The 18,162-nt window shown below is 41.0% G+C and overlaps 1 protein-coding gene across 4 annotated transcripts in view; it reads right to left on the bottom strand.

The window, feature by feature from the left end:
• CAMKK1 (calcium/calmodulin dependent protein kinase kinase 1) overlaps positions 1-18,162 on the bottom strand; it is a 293,477-nt gene that overhangs the window by 104,361 nt on the left and 170,954 nt on the right. For all 4 annotated transcript variants that reach the window (XM_075194965.1, XM_075194968.1, XM_075194966.1 and 1 more), the window contains exons 7-8: positions 12,696-12,732; positions 6,435-6,456 (exon numbers count right to left, since the gene is read on the bottom strand). In XM_075194965.1, coding sequence (XP_075051066.1) covers positions 6,435-6,456; positions 12,696-12,732 — 59 coding nt within the window. The remainder of the gene's footprint in view (positions 1-6,434; positions 6,457-12,695; positions 12,733-18,162) is intronic.

Here is an 18,162-nt window from a genome sequence, read left to right on the forward strand (position 1 = left end):
AGAGAACTCACTCACAACAGTCCCTGCCCCATTGGAGCTTACAGTCTAAATTCCCTAATACAGACACACGCTCACACACAGACAGACAGGGAGAGACTAGGGTCAATTTTGATAGCAGCCAATTAACCTACCAGTATGTTTTTGGAGTGTGGGAGAAAACCGGAGCACCCGGAGGAAACCCACGCAAACACAGGGAGAACATACAAACTCCACACAGATAAGGCCATGGTCGGGAATTGAACTCATGACCCCAGTGTTGTGAGGCAGAAATGCTAACCATTAGGCCACTGTGCTGCCCATGCCTTCAACCAGTGGAAAACAAGACTACAGCGATGTATTAGTGCAAATGGGGAGTATATTGAAGGGGACAAACATTAAATTTGTAATACCAATAAATAAAAGGTATAAAAATCAGTCTCGTTATTTAATAGACATACCTCGTACATCACAGAAACACTTTGAAGGTTCTAAAATGCAGAGGTAACAGTTTTTCCATTTGCAAGCAAACATTTAGCAATGTCTATTCATACCCGAAATACCTCCTATGAATACATTTATCTACATGCATTTTAACACAAGAATGTATTTTTTCACATTTGCAATATAATAACATTTTCCTGTAAAACTGGAAGGATCCAAACTCCATGCAGGTGCTGCGGAATTACGTTTGGCATATTGCAAGCATGTATTCCGGTGGGTAGCTCTTCTCATAAGATCGCATTATATGCAGATGATGCTCTGTTGACTATTGCAAACCAGATTTCTTTCGTTCCGCCTCTCTTGGATGAACTTGATCTCTATGGCCACTTCTCGGGATATAATGTTAACACTGATAAGACAGAAGTCCTGGACTTTTACCTTTCCCCTGCTGACAAAGTGCTACTTGAATGTTCCTTCCCATTCAACTGGCGTCTTCAAATAAATTAAGTATCTTGGGATATTTCTGTCTAAACATCTTCATCAGCTTTTTCAGGCAAACTTTCCTCGCATTCTTGCTCAAGTCAAGTTAGATCTTAATACATGGTCGCAACTATACATTACTTCATAGGTCCTATTAATGCGGTCAAGATGAATATACTCCCTAGGCTCCTTTATCTTTTTTCAAACCCTTTCAATCCGTGTCACCCCTTAGGTTTTCAAGTTCCTCCAATTTCAAGTGTCTAAATTTATTTGGTCTGGTAAGTCGAGTCCGTTTTAAGCTACTACAAAGGTCCCCGCGGGGAGGGTGACTGGCAATCCCTGATTTCCGATGCTATTACCTCTCTGCCCAACTTGCTCAATGCATTCTCTGGTGTAGTTCAGCATCCTCTAGGGTCCGAGTCCAAATTGAGGCTGAAAGTCTGGGTATGCTATCTCTATCCACTCTCCCACGGGCTCGTCGCCCAAATGTGTCTTACTTTATCCGGTCATTTTACACTCCCTGGTGGTTTGGGACTCATCCTCTCGGAAATTTGGCCTCTCCTCTATCCCTCTCCACTGATACCTTTATTTAACTCCTCTGACTTCGCCCCTGGCCTTTCCCCCAAAGTGTTCTCCACATGGACCTTGAGAGGGGTCCGTTTCTTAAATGATCTCACCTCTTGGCAGCGTTTCCTTCATTCACTGACATTCAATCTCGAATGGATATTCCATCCAAATTTTTCTACCAATACCTTCAGCTCCGTCATTTTCACCACATAGGTAAAACTCGCCTCTCTTCCTGTCCCCTTACCACATTTGAAAATCTCTGTTTCCGCCAGTCTTCTATGAAAGGTCTTATTTCCACATTGTACTACGAACTCGCCCCGCCTACTTCAGACCTTAGAGATTCACATGAAATGGCCTGGGAGCGTGATTTTGGTGAATCTCTTGAGCGAAGAATGGTCAGAGATCTATGAAAATGCTGCCTCCAGTTCAATCTGTGTTAAGATAAAAGAGAATGTTTACAAGGTGTTGTTCCGATGGTACTATGTCCTCTCCTGGATTAAAAAAAATCCTCCCAGACTCTTCTGATCGCTGTTGGCGGGGGTGCTCCCATGAAGGTAACTTTATCCATATATGGTGGACTTGTCCCAAATTGACAAGTCTTTGGGCCGAGGTTGAAACAGCTGATCCAATCGGTACTCCATATAACCATACCTTTAAAACTTAAATTTTTCCTCCTACCCTTGGGGGCACCAGTGGCGACTTGACATCAGAATAAGCTGGCTAGACATATCTTGTCAGCAGCTACCTGCCAAATCACAGCAGACTGGTGGCAGCAGTCTCCACCATCGCTCCAGGCTATTATTAACAGAGTGTGGCAAGTCAAGCGTTTGGAATACATGACTAGCATCATTAATAGGTCATCAAAATCTTTCACCAAGGTTTGGAACCCATGGCTCTCCTTCTTTCAGGCTTGTTCTCCTTTCACTTGACATTATACCTCCTTTAGTCCGTCCTTCTCCCATTAACATTTCCTCTTCCTCTCTTCCCTTCTTGCCTACTCTACTATGATCTAGTTTCTCTTTACTTCCTGCTTCACGTCTCTATTTTGTGGCTTTCTTTTCTCTCACTCTTTAAACAAAAATCCTTAGTCAATATCAATATATGTAACTTGACTCCTCTGCAATGATTAACGATATTAATGATTAATAATACGCTGGTCGTATCTCATACTCTCTACTCATGTACATGCTTGTTTTATCTGCATGTTTAATGTTATCTGACCTTGCAAATGTAAAAATAAATAAAAGTTTGTGAAATACTTGTTACGAATATTGTAAAATTAAATCTATGGTTTGTACTTTCAGTGTAGTAATTTTTCTTTTCCAACTTATTTCCTCATTTACACTATTATACATAAAGATAGGCAGTGAACAAAAGTGTCAGTATTTAAAAACAGCTATTTTAAAAACAAGGGGTACAATTTATAGAAATTGGTTCAAAAGGGGTACACAAGTCAAAAAAGGTTGGGAACCACTGGTGTAAAACATAAATATAAGAGGAGGCATCTTGTATGCTCACGTTATTCTGTTTGTTTGCGGTTTGTATTTTCCATGCTGTTTCCTCTTTAAATAAAGAGTTTTAAAAAAAATGTCCTGTACAAATGGTAGCACATACGATTTTGATTTAATGTGAATGCATAATTTCATGTTTTTTGAGGTTGTTAATAAAATGGAATTAGAGTATAGACCAGTGGTTCCCAAACTTTCTCAGTTCGAGGCACCCTTAGGGTCACCATCATTTTTCCAAGGCACTCCTAAGCCAAAATAATTACTGTGTAGTCCCGTTTTTTAAATACTTGGGTGAAAATGACTTAAGATGTATTTAGACCCCTTTACCATCACATTGTGCCCCTTCATCATATTACTGCACGCCTTCACCATATCACTCTGTATCCCCTTCGCCATCTCACAGTGTGTCCCCCTCTTTGCCATCTTACACACTGTGTCCCCCTCTTTGCCAGCTCAGTGCCCCCCCCTCCCCTGCTTCAGCGTCTCTCTCTCTGTCCCCCTCCCCTCCTTCAGCGTCTCTCTGTCCCCCTCCCCTCCTTCAGCGTCTCTCTGTCCACCTCCCCTCCGTCAGCATCTCTGTTCGCCCCCTTCACTCTCCGTTCCTTTACTTACCTTCTTCCTCATGTTCTGCTGTCTTCTTTCCTGATGTCCTCTCTGCTGTTGCTCCTCACTGACACTGTCGGACGTGATGACGTCACGCCCGGCAGTCAGTGAGAACAGTGAGGAGGATTCGGCGCTGGATTGGTAAGTTCTTTTTTTTTTTCCCTCAGAGGGCGATCGCGGCACCCCTGTGACAGCACCGCGGCACCCCAGGGAGCCGCGGCGCACACTTTGGGAACCGCTGGTATAGACTGTCCTTTTGATTGATATACACTGAAGTGAACCAGTCAGGTGCTGTGAATCCCTATGGGACATGACAAAAGGAACAACAGGAGCATATAAATATACCCAGTGGTCGAAGAAGACATTTAGAAGTAGAGGTATGAAAAATGTAATGGAAATGGTATTTGATAGTTTTACAGTAGGAGAAGTGGTGGTATGACAAACTAGTGTATACACCACCAGTTAAAATACATAGTCACTTCAATCCTGCACAGAAACCACACAGATTTACAATATGTTTTCCATTTTTTTTTTTACAATGTTCTTGCAGTACAAGAGATTGCCAACAGATTATATTTACACTGAGCAATTAAACAATATTCCTTATAAAACATTTATGATGGCCACACGTGTACGGACATCAGCAATATTGGCAAACTGGCCTGATGTGACCCCAAAATGGTCCAATAAATTGATAGGCTCAACAGTCATGTCTGTAAATCTGGTTGGCAGCCGACTACCATCTACCCACTGTACATATAGTTATCTCTGAATACACTAAGGAGCATATTCAATTGTTAGCGAGTTTCGAATTTCGAGCGCGTTAAGTCAATTTTTGGCTATTTTTCCTTATTTTCGAGCAGGGAAACTTCTCCCGCAATTCTAATCTATCGCGCTCCAACCGTTTGTCAATGTTAAAGTATAGGCTGGATGCAAACCCTCAGCGGAAAAAGATATTCAATTGTTTTTTAACGCTGAGTGTGAAACAGGCAAATCTGCTGTTTCATCTCGCACCTCCTTGGTCTGCTCAAAGAAATTTTTTTTTTATTAAGTTAAGAAAAATATACATTAAACTGAAAAAATAGGTGTAAAAGTTCATAAAAATAACCTAAAAACTGAGAAGTACTTAAAAAAGTGTAATAATAATTTTTGGAAAGTTCCCCCTTTAGAAAAAACCATTAGTGGTGTATGTATTTAAACTTTTTTATATCATTTTTTTTAAGGGGGTAGGGAAGGGGGGGGGGGGTGGTTGTGCCTGACCTCAGTCAGCTCTCGGTAAAAAGTAGCATGTTATTTTTTATTTTTTTTAAAACCAAAATCGTTTGCTCCCCACTCTATTTAGTCTTAGCCCTAGTGCTGGCAGGCTATTGATGTGCGAGTTAAAACCTTTGAAAAATTTGGCGTAGGGTTCCCCCTATTTTAATTGAACCAGCACTAGGCAAACCAGCCGGGGTGATAGGCACTATAGCAGGGGGGGGGGGGGGGGACGCAGTTCGGGTCCCACGGCCATTATGACTAAACACCCACAGACTGTTCAGCGCTGGCCTGGATTCCCTAGGGAGTGTGGTCCGCTGAAAAATGTAAGCGGGCCACCCCCCCTAGGGACACCCAGCCCAGTGCGACACCCAGCCCAGTGCCGATAGCACTAGGGCTCTTCCTACTACCCCTGGGCTGTGGGTAGTAGGGTAATAAATTGGGATTTTGTATGAAAAAAAAACAAAAAAAAAATTAATTTTGATTTGTGGAACTACATGTCCCAGCCAGCCATGTTGGCCTAAATAGTGTGGGCATGCTGCTACTTGTCTAACTACAAGCACCAGCGAACCCATGGCACGTTTGCACTTGTAGAACCACAAGTGCCAACATGCTCTTACACCCACGGCTGGCTGTAATCTGTAGTTCCACAAAGTAAAATGTTAAATTAAAGCACAACACCCTCATTCCAACCACAAATCTTTATTAAAAATAATAAAACCCCAAGAAATACAGTAAACACCCTCATGTACACCATATATTTTTATTGAAAAAACCCCAAAACAAAATACTCACCATGGACGAAATCCTGAGTTTTATGATGCTTTACCTACACACACTCATTTACGCAAAGTCCCAAAAATTATTTGTACCTTCGAAGAAATGTCCGGCTTGCCCACTGTGCCACAAATATTTGTCCATGCTTGGCCAGTGTTCAAGAAATGTTTGTAAATGGCAAAAAATTTACCACCTTGTAAAATCATTTAATCTGCTGTCCAGGGGGGGGGGGGGGGGGGGGGGCATTGTTGCTTGCAGTGCTGGGGCCCTTCTTGATTGCAGTGTGGGGGCCATTCTTGATTGAATTAATTTGCATTCATTTTTTATACTAAAATGACTGCCTTAACCACTCCTCTTTTCAAACTCGCTAGGACCAATAATAGAGCGCGAGGGGGTGGATGCAATATTAACAATTAAATTGAGCGGGGGTTTTTTTTTTAAAATGAGCGCTCAAACAGGAAAAAACGAGCGCAGGTTTTTTTTGTTTTTTTTTCGAGCGCGGGATTTTCACCCGTCTCGCTAACAATTGAATATGCCCCTAAGAGGCCTGCAAAAGCGACTCATCCATTCAGTGCAAATACCAGAATGGTTTGTCCTATTTGACCCCCCATGTGTATAGAAAAGTTTGAAGTGATACTGGTGCTCAGTAAACTAGCAGAGCTTTAGGATTTACCAGTGTGTCCAGTAGTTACAGGTAGATTTATGATTTGGCAAAACAGCATTCAATCATTCATTTGAAAAAGTGTACTATTTTATCCCAGCCATTTTATCTTAACATGGTTTTGACATTAGTTTAAAAACTTTTAAACAGTGATATTTACATACCCTTTACGTAGAAGGTCAAATACTGAAAAAAAAAGACAACGGGAAAAAAAAATTAATGCATTTGGCACAACATACACAATAATGCAAAAGAAAGTCAAGACACTCACCCAATGCTGAATTGATAAAATGCAATATAAAAGCACACAGAACAAAAAGCAAAATGCCACACAATTTAAAACCTGCATTTAACAAAATAAACAGAATTTATAAATTTTTATATATTCACATTTATAGAACGCCAGCATATTCCATAGCACTTTACAATTGGGAACAAACATTTACTACAGCCCCAGGCTGCTCACTACAGCCTCAGACTGCACTAACAGCATGTATTGTAGAGACAGTTAAACACTTCACCAAGTTACAAAAAAACAGCCAAAAAACTAGAAGGCTCCAGGAGATTCTTGGGGGGAAATGGGGAGGAGCCAGAACAGACTGCTGAAGGCTAGTTGCTGGTTGCTGCTAGGTGTGCTGTGTCAATGCTCCCTGAAATAATGGAAGATCTACCCACAAGGAGCCATGGAGTGTTGTTGCTGGACTATTTCCCTAGGAGATGTTTTCAGCTAAAGTTACAGTTTTAAAAGCAAGCCCAGAAGGAAGCATTTCTGGAGTAAAGCCCATCAGTATCAGTAGGACTCATATGAAGACAGATAAGTTTATGGCTTATTTTGTTTTGCTATATTCAAGTTATTAAAGTGAAACAAGCTAGATATCAAGCTGTGTTATTAAAACCTCTGACCAGCACTGTAGCTCTCAGAAGGAAGAGTTTATTCCAGCCAAATCTGCTCTACAAAACTATAATCTACATACTGATGCAGAGTGCTAGGGGACATAGAGAGAAATCATTTGTCACAAGAGTTTGTCTATATTGCATCAGAAGTTTGATACTATTGTGAAACTGCCCAAAATGGTTGACGATTAGAGAATAGCAAGTTCTTTAGCTCTACAGCTGCTGGGAGAGATCTGCTTATTTCATTAGACGGATTACTAAGTGAAGATTGTGTTCCTTACACTGGAAATCGTGTATTGTGCAGAATTACTGTTTTTTACACCGAGCTCAGGAGTCATGTATGTGTTAAGTTAATAAGCTTCATGGGTCTAGATGAAACTTTGCTTTAACCTGTGGATTACAATTTACCTCGGGGATCTGTCTATTGTAAAGTGACCATAGTCTACGGTCATTTCATCCAAAGCATCTAACCTGATCAACTTGGATTAATCCTTGTTGCATCTCTACTGATCTTTGTGTGATAAGTGTAATCTGTATAATTGCACCAAAAGTCTATTGTAATTGATTTGTCTGGATAATCTGGTGCAGCAGCATTTAGTGTAATTGTCTAATTAACCAGTTACCAACCAGTTGTCTCTCAAAAGTATTTCTCCTGTGAAACCCATTTCACTGAAGCACTAGTGCCTATTTTCAAATATTCCTACAGTCATGGCCAAAAGTTGAGAATGACACAAGTGTTGGTTTTCACAAAATTTGCTGCTTCAGTGTTTTTAGATCTTTTTGTCAGATGTTGCTATGGTATACTGAAGCAAAATTACAAGCATTTCATAAGTGTGAAAGGCATTTATTGACAATTACATTAAGGTTATGCAAAGAGTCAAAATTTGCAGTGTTGACCCTTCTTTTTTAAGACCTCTGCAATTCGCCCTGGCATGTTGTCAAACATCTTCTGGGCCACGTACTGACTGATGGCCGCCTATTCTTGCTTAATCATTGCTTGGAGTTTGTCAGAATGTGTGGGTTTTTGTTTGTCCATCCGCCTCTTGAGGATTGACCACATGTTCTCAATAAGATTAAGGTCTGGGAAGTTTCCTGGCTGTGGAGCCAAAATTTAGATGTTTTGATCCCTGAGCCACTTGGTTATAATTTTTGCCTTATGACAAGGTGCTCCATTGATGCTGGAAAAGGCATTGTTAGTCACCAAACTGTTCTTGGATGGTTGGGAGAAATTACTCTTGGAGGATGTTTTGGTGCCATTCTTTATTCATGGATCTGCAAAATTGTGAGTGAGCCCACTCCCTTGTCTGAGAAGCAACTCCACACATGAATGGTCTCAGGATGCTTTACTGTTGGCATGACACAGGACTGATGGTAGCGCTCACCTTTCCTTCTCCGGACAAGCGTTTTTTTCCCAGATGCCCCAAACAATCTGACAGAGAATCAGAGAAAATGACTTTACCCCAGTCCTCAGCAGTCCAATCCCTGTACCTTTTGCAGAATATCAATATGTCCCTGATATTTTTCCTGGAGAGAAGTGGCTTCTTTGCTGGCCTTCTTGACACCAGACCATCCTCCAAAAGTCTTTGACTCACTGTACGTGCAGATGCACTCACACCTGCCTGCAAGCTTTGCACTGGTGGTGCCCCGATCCGGCAGCTGAATCAACATTAGGGTAACTGTCCTGGCGCTTGCTGGACATTCTTGTGAAGAAGGCTTCTGAGCGCCCAATTACTGAACCTCTCTCCTTGAAGTCCTTGATGATCTGATAAATGTTTGATTTAGGTGCAATCTTACTAGCAGCAATACCCTTGCCTGTGAAGCCCTTTTTGTGCAAAGCAATGGTGACTGCACGTGTTTCTTTGCAGGTAACCATGGTTAACAGAGGAATAACAATGATTTCAAGCACCACCCTCCTTTTAAAGCTTCCAGTCTGTTATTCTAACTAAATCAGCATGACAGAGTGATCTCCAGCCTTGTCCTCGTCAACACTCTCACCTGTGTTAAAGAGAAAATCACTGACCTGATGTCAGCTGGTCCTTTTGTGGCAGGGATGAAATGTAGTGGAAATGTTTTTGGGATAAAGTTCATTTTTATGGAAAAGAGGGACTAAATGCAATTCATCTGATCACTCTTCATGACATTCTGGAGTATATGCAACTTTGCCATCATAAAAACTGAGGCAGCAGACTGTGAAAAATAATATTTGTGTCATTCTCAAAACTTTTGGCCATGACTGCATGGGGCCAATTCAAATCGGCCACGTTATTCTAGGAATAACCCGGCCTGCGCACTATTACCTCTAGTATGGTAAAAGTGTGCAATATTACCATAAGTACGGTAATTTTAACACTTTTTTTGCTTGCACCTGTTGGGGCCACTAGTAAAAATCTGGGTTAAAACTTAAGTATTAAAAGGTAATACTATTAATGCCACGTTAATCCTATACTAACGTGGCCGAATTGAATCTGCCCCATTGGGGGGAATTTAATTTAATTCCCCCAGAATTAGCGCGGCATTAAAGCTATTACCGTTATTACGGTAAATTTAACCCTCAGGGAGCTGCGAGCAAAAAGCTGGCGTTGAAACTACAGTAATAACGGTAATTAAGTGCATTACCGTAATAATGGCCGCGTTGCTTTTACCAGTAACGCGGCCATTTGAATTCCCCCTGTGTTGTAGTGATTTATATTTGCATATTGCTGATATTGTTGAAACAAAATTCCTAAATGTAAAATTATTTACTTTGTGACATGTTGAATAACATTGCATATTGAAGGTCTCGTGGTATTGCTTCCTTACGCTACTGCTAGTTATCTGCCGCTGTGGTAAAACCTTACACCACAAGTAAAGAGAATAAACCCACAAGTTATGCAGTTTTAGCCATGTATCCCATGTTTCAATAGACTACTGAGGGGACCTTTGCCTCTTTGCCATACCACTAAGCCTGTGGAATCCCATCTTACACTACTTATGGGGTTCCAACCATCTGCCCCATTATAAAACCACCATATCCAGCAACAATGGGTATACAGCTGTGACAACATTTGTAAGTAGCATAACAAAGACTGAGCTGGAGGAGTTGGCAATGTTTGCATCCATGTTATATTGTAACCACAAGGTGGATGTGCTGGAGAATAAGGAGTAGGAATATAATATATTTATTATTTTTATACAAGATAGTTTGGCACCCAATTTTAATGGCTTGCATTGCACCACCACTTTGTACTACCAGTGTCTATTTCATGGTAATCTTATGTAAAACACATGAATATTCCATTAGGGTCCTCTGGTCTTTTATTGCCCGTATCCACTAGCTAGCTGGGGCTAAGAACCGTCCATGATAATCAGACCAGGCCACTAAAAGGTCTTCACATATCAGGAAACAGCAACAGTCCAGACAACACATTTTTAGACTTTAGCTCTGTTCAATCTTCCCACTCCAACCCTCGGTCTACTATCAGTGCCCAGGATCTTGCTTCCTACTTTAAAAACAAAATTGATAAGAGCAGACTAGAAATGGTATCATCTTCCTCGACAAGCAATCAGCTCAATTCCTTCCCAGCACCCTCTGACACCCTCTCTTCATTTGACCCCACAAATGAAGATGAAGTATCTACTCTCTTCTTTTCTTCCTACTCTACCTCCTGTCCTCTTTAACCGCCGTTCTCCCAACACCTCAAACGAACAACGAATTGCCAAGCAATTGCTTAGAAATAGTATTTTCTGCTGTGTAGAGTTGAGAAGTTTGTGTATATATAAGGGCCATTTAATAAATATTTTTGTTTTTTGTATGGGATAGAAGATACTGGATGGAGTCATCCCTTTTCACAGATTTCTACTCAAAAAGAATTTAACATTTCCAATGTGGCTATGGCAAGAGTTTCAAATAGAGCCCAGTGCAATATGATGCCATTCCAGCCTGCCAGCAGCACAAAGCCCACAAAATTAAAAGATAACTGAACACACTAGGTTGGTCAATATCATAGGAATGCGGTAGTCAAATCTTTTGCCTGGCACCAGATTACACAATATAAACTGACTATTTACCATAAATTTGTGAGTATCTATTTAGAATTTAACTGATTTCCAAGGACATGATCAGGGACAAGTGTTCAAAACCTGGGATGGTGCCCGATTACCATAAACTATCAAAGGCTTTGAAGATAGAAATTTTTGTCCATGAAAATGCTACTGTGTGTGTTGTAAGTGAAGAACACAATATTATTATTATTAAGTATTAACAATGCAAAGGAATTGTATTATGTCCAGTAGACATGTTGAGGGTGTAGAGCAGGGGTGTCCAACATTTTAGCTTCCCTGGGCCACATTGGAAGACGACGAGTTGGTTTGAGCCGCACATAAAATACACTAACAATAGCTGATCATCGAAAAAACCATAGAAAACATAGGTAACATATTAAACTTACTTGGAAATGAAGTTAGTAAGAGGAAACTTGTTGCAGAATCATGATTAAAGCAGTAGTCCCATTACCAGCTACAATTTAACTGACCTGCATCTGCCCCTTAGTGGGGTTCGGGGAATTAAATGGCAAAACTTTTTTAACCTCTCTTTCTGCACCCATGAGTCATTTTTTTTATTGACCAGTTTGAAATGGTCACCGATATAGGTAGCATCAGGAGGATTAATAGAAATCTACAGAGATTTAAAGATAGGGTGGCGGGAAAAATGTCTCATGGAGCAGCCCCCGATGAGGGTTACAGTGGGTGATATTTTCACCCTACTCAGCACTGCGCATTTAAAATGGTTTAAAATATTAAAAATACAATTATCTCTTAATATTTATTTTAGATACATACAGAGAACACAGCTAGTTCATAATTGAATGATGCAGAAAGTCCAAATTCAGAGTAACAACAATAAGATACTGGATAATCTTTCACTGCTGCTGATAGTTCGCGCAGGTGACTCCTCTGTGCTGCGCTACGCAATGGATGTCGGGTGTGATGACGTCACCCCCGACATTCACTGCGAGCGCCACTCGGAGGAGGAGACCAGTGAGGGAGCCGGAGCGCCAGCTGATGTGACTGCAAGGTAAGTATTTTTTTTATTTTTTTTTTGCAGGATTTTTTTTTCAGCGCTGCCCCCCTGCCACAACCAAAACTCCTGCTGGGCCACATTTACAGGCATGCTGGGCCGCATACGGCCCGCGGGCCGCGGGTTGGACCACCATGGTGTAGAGTCTATATAAAGAGTGTAATGAGCTTACATTATTATGATGATATCAAATTCTTATTTGCCAACTTTTTTTTTTCTTCTCTCCAGAAGATCCCAGAGTGGAGGGTCGCCAAGAAGCACCCTGTTGCACCTTTTTGATGCGGGACCAAAATTACATGATTTGATATATATCGCGTCAAGCATTGTCATGCATTGTTGCCAGTAATGCTTTATGATAATAGGCTTTTTTTGCTCCCAAGTTTTGAAATAAGACTAAAATGAAATTGAATGTCATTAAGTACAGCACTTTATATAATCAAAAATGAAAGGAAAAAAACCCAAAAAACTTTCCTACCCATATAAAGATTGTCTTCAGCTGGATCATCCAGGACCTAAAAATAAAATGAAAATAAACAAAGTAAATGCAGAAAGCAAATTAAACGCTCACCTGAATATTATCAATGACAAAAACCTTTCCAAAGTTAGAGAAGACTCACATGGTGTACATCTTCACTGCAACAATAACAATTATGATAAATGCACACCTTCCCCCCCCCCCCTAATAAAAAGAAAACAAATTGGTTCCCTCTGGAGCAAATATATATAGGTACATATGTGTTAAATGGTATTTGTTTAACATAATTACTGGTATGAAAACAAACAACTGTATAAACATGTCACTATAATGCAGATTCAGACAAACAAAACAATATCACAAAGTTAAATGGCTACAAATGAATAAAATTCAGTATTACCCAAATAATTAAAATCAGACTACTTAAGCTTCATTTATTTTATCTATAACCTTTAGACCTGTGCATAGTGATGTGAATTTTGTATAAATAAAAAGCATTTCATAAAATTCTTACAACAAGTTTTGATGTGTGATTCAATACACTTCTAACACGTACTGGTATGCTTTAATACAACCAGGTGTATGAGAGAAAAGAGGCCATTCTTTCAATTAAACTGGCTTAAAGTCTTGCTCTTAACAGTATATTTGTGATATAGTTGTGGTGCCTGCACATGATTAGACCACTTGTTTGCAGGAAACACTGTAAATCAAAATCAATAAGAAGTATGTGCCCTAGTTTAATATAGAAACTGCAGATGCTATATAGCTTGTGCATGTTGGTGGAACACGGCCCTTCTATATCAAAAGCCCAATACATATAACATTTTGATTGGGGTGGAGACCAGCTAATCATAAATATTTTACACCTACTTTAGTAAAGCAAGGGATTGAGAAGCCCATGGAGATGGCTTTTAGTGCTCACCCCCAACTGCTGTAACCTCTCTGATGTCAAACTCCACCAAACCTCATCATACCCGTAGAAATCTTAATTCTATTAATCCTCAAGAGTTTTCCACCTTTCTCCAACACATTCTCTCCCCCATCTCTACATTCTCCTCCCCTGAGATGGCAGTACCTCATTTTCACCAAACCTTAGCAACAGCCCTCGATCAAGTGGCTCCAGCGACACTTCATGCTACACGTCGACTTCGATGTCAGCTGTGGCACACTAAAGTAACACGAAATCTTCAAAAACTTTACCGTAAAGCAGAACGTCTAATGATTTCTTCACATATACTTCTATCTATAACTCCTATCGAAATGCTCTGGACACTGCAAAACAAACATGCATACTTCCAATCTCTCATCTATGCTCAGGCTTCTAACCCAAAACGTCTTTTTAAACACATTTAAATCTCTTCACAATCTCTGCTCAATCTTCCTACTTTAAAAACAAGATTGATGAGATCAGACTAGAAATGGTATCATCTTCCTCTACAAGCAACTCATTCCCGGTTACAGGACTTTTTTTGGGTTGCACCCACTCTATGGAATCCCTCCTTCGCACAATAAGACTTTCCTCTGGTGTACAAACTTTGAAACATTCTCTGAAAACCCACCTGTTCAGACAAGCTCATAATATTCCTCAACCACCCTCTTAACCTCACTAAATTACCCTATTACCAGCCGTTACACAATCCACAAAAGATAACAAGCCTCTGACAAACATTGCTGTCTAAAGCTGGGTACACACTACAGAAATTTCGACCAACTTTTTATGCCGAGCGATTTTACATGCGACCGATGGTCCGATCGCTCGGTACATGGACTGCATACACACTAGCCTTGTTTAGGACGAGAAAGGGAAGAGCGGACGTCCTGTTAGCGACTTTTTACAGCCATGTTGTCGTGAGCAATGACTGTAATTTCGTACTCACTGTTGTGGATCGGTCGGAAGTTTATACACACTACACAACGGAAACGAGATTGTAACGAAAATATTAAACGGTACGACCAACCAAATGAGGCGATAATCGTCCATTTAGGCAGACTTTCTACCATCATGGCACTGTACACACTGACCCGACTTTTGAACGAGCGGTGGTATGTCGGCTGTTTGAGCCAATTATTGGACAAAAACAGTGTAGTGTGTACCCAGCTTAACTCAATCATATAGCATACTAATCCCTTTTTGTTTTGTTTCTTTGTTTTTCAACCTTAGCAATCTGACTAGACTGAAATGCAATATGTAGACTTAACCTCATGTATCCAACTCCCATTGTCCCATAGATTGTAAGCTTGCCAGCAGGGCCCTCTCACCTCTTTGTCTGTTTTATCCAGGTTGCTTCTTACTGTGTTTGTCTCCAATTGTAAAGCACCACAGAATATGTTGGTGCTATATAAATAAATGATGATGATATGCAAAGTTCCTTACAGTTACACCAGTCCTGGAAAACCTGTGTAGCTAGTGCACCTAAATCAATTACTTGTGGCCTCTAACTTCTGGGAGTCTGCTCTGTTAAGACCAATTCCCTGGCTCTTTAAAAGATACTTTTGACACTTAGATGTGATTGACTGGCTTCTAAGTTCTACACTGTCTGCCGTCCGAGTTATTGGGAGAACCTTTTGGGTGTCTGTAAAAGGTGTCAGCAGTGTTTAACATGGATGTTAGTCCACACACGTTTAAATTTAATCAGGTTGTTGGTTTATTGAATACTTGTAACAGTAATGCAGGTACTCACAGGGTTAATGACTGTAGCAGAAGAGGATGGTATAACAGTCTTATGCAAGTTATGTATACTGAGTGGCATAGGCGGAACTAGCGAGCTGCGGGCCCCGATGCAGGGATGCGGGGAGGGAACCGGGGCCCACAGCTCGCTAGTTCCCCATGCAGTGGGCACCATTATCTCCATGGAATCTGGTGCACCGCACCTGCTGCACCAATGGAAGTTCTGTCACTTCTGAGTGGTATCCCAAAACATCTACATACACTATATTAACAAAGGTATTTGGCCACACCTGCTAATTATTGAATTGAGGTTTTCAAATCAGACCCATTGCCAGAAGTGTATAAAGTCAAGCACCTAGCCATGCAGTCTCCATTTGCAAACATTTGTGATACAAAATGGGTCGTTCTGAAGAGCTCAGTGACTTCAATCGTGGTACTGTCAAAGGATGCCACCTTTGCAATAAGACGGTTCGTGAAATTTCATACCTGCTGGATATTCCACGGTCAACTGTAAGTGATACTATTAGAAAGGGGGAACATTTAGGAACAGCAGCAACTCAGCTACAAAGCAGAAGACCACGTAACATCACAGTGCGGGGTCAATGACGGCTGAGGAGCATGGTGCATAAAAGTCGGCAATGCTCTGTTGATTCCATAGCTAAAGAGTTCCAAACTTCCACTGGCATTAATGTAAGACCAAAAACTGCCTCACATCACCAAGACCAATGCCAAGCATTGGATGGAATGGTGTAAAGCACACAGACATTGCACTGTGGTGCAGTCAAACATGTTCTGTGGAGTGAGAAATCACGCTTCTCTGGCAGTCAGATGGGCGAGTCTGGGTTTGGCAGATGCCTGGAGAACATTACCTGATGGACTGTATTATGCCCTGTGAAGTTTGGTGGAGGAGAGATAATGGTATGGGGCTGTTTTTCAGGGTCTGGGCTAGGCCCCTTATTTCCACTGAAGAGCAATCTTAATGCATCAGCATACCAAGTCATTTTGGACAATGCTATGCTTCCAGCTTTGTGACAGTTTGGGGAAGGCCCTTTTCTATTCTAACATGACTGCGCCCCAGTGCACAAAGCAAGGACTACAAAGACATGGCTTGATGAGTTCAGTGTGGAAGAACTTGTCTGTCCCACACAGAGCCCTGGCCTCAACCACATCGAACACCTTTGGGATGAACTGGAACGGAGATTGCAGGCCAGACCTTCTCTTCCAACATCAGTGCCTGACCTCATAAATGCTCTATAGAATGAATGGGCACAAATTCCCACAGATACACTCCAACATCTTGTGGAAAACCTTCCAAGAAGGAAGCTGTTATCACTGCAAAAGTGGGACCAACTCCATATTAAAGTATATGAATTTGAATACAATGTCATTACAGTCCCTTTTGGTGTAATTGTCAAGCGTCCAAATACTTTTGACCACATAGTGCAGGTAATAAGGTTGTTGTGACACTGCACCTTCATTTAGTATGTTAATGGGACAAGCTCCAGGTCACATATATTAGTTCACTGACACATTCAAGTACGCAGCTACAAACACTGTCTTCTCTCCACATAATAAAGGCACAAGGCTTGAACTTCCGGTCTGCGCATGCACAGTAGCAACATGCGGACGAAGCCCCACTTTGTTTCTCACTAGACCACTGGGAATAAACACAGGAGACTGAGCACACTGCTTCATATCAACACAAGTTACAACCAGTCCCCACCAGAGAGTGGGCCAGCCTACCTAGTTGGAGGATACATCTTAGAATCCACCCCCTGACACACTTGTGGGTGTATAGAGCCCCAAAGAAATGCTTGGTGCTGTTTATTTCCTCTATCACTAAAATACCAGGGGTGAGAGGTGGTTGCACATTGCCAAGGCAGGGTGGTCATCTTAATATAATCTGCTCCACACTGAATCAGAAAAGGAGGAAATAGTCCATCCTCCATTAGACTGGTGGCTACTTCATTACACCATCCCAAACTCACCTGTGGTGAGGGTTCTATGTACTAGGCTAGATGTTATTTTATTATCTTCTTCCCACATACACAACAGAAAGATGACCGCTACATCTATAGTTTTAATTTTTTACCATTAATTTTACACCCTGGCCATCATCTCATGAGGTGGACTGGGTTGGCAGGGAGTCTGTTATTGCAGCAGTACCAATGTTCCCATGGAAGATGATTAAATTTGCCACATAAAAAATTGAGCTGTGCTGTGCGTCAGTTATGTTAGTCACCACCATGGAAAAAAATCCTGCAGGATAAATAACTCTGATATTAGAGTGTGAACAGTCCGCACAAAAAACATATACAGATATTGCAAGTCACCTCAGAATTTTGCAACCTGTATAAAAGCATTCTACCAGATTCCTTGTGCTTTAATTTGGCCATAGTATCATAACTAGTAACAAATGTATACTGCTAGGACATTCCAACATCTTTAATCAGTTCTAAATGTGAACCAGATAATGTCCTATGTGAAGGAACGTGTGGCTCTCCAGATGTTGTGAAACTACTAGCCCCAGCAAAGCATGCTGGAGCTTGTAGTGTTACACCACCTGGAGAGCTACAGGTTGGCAAGGCCTGTCCTAGGAGAAAACTCTAAGAAAATGCCATGGTTTTAGATGAGACCGAATAAGTTAAATTGCCTCTTCACCTTTTGATGACTAATATAGAGGTGCACCACCTTTTTTGTTCCAAGTTCCACATTGGGACATATTACTCATTTGAAGGGCCCATAATTAAACTTAATCTACTTAAAATACATTAAAAAAAAGGAAAAAGAAGAACCTGT

The sequence above is a fragment of the Mixophyes fleayi genome, chromosome 2 (assembly GCF_038048845.1).
Source record: "Mixophyes fleayi isolate aMixFle1 chromosome 2, aMixFle1.hap1, whole genome shotgun sequence".
Classification (NCBI taxonomy): Eukaryota; Metazoa; Chordata; class Amphibia; order Anura; family Limnodynastidae; genus Mixophyes; species Mixophyes fleayi.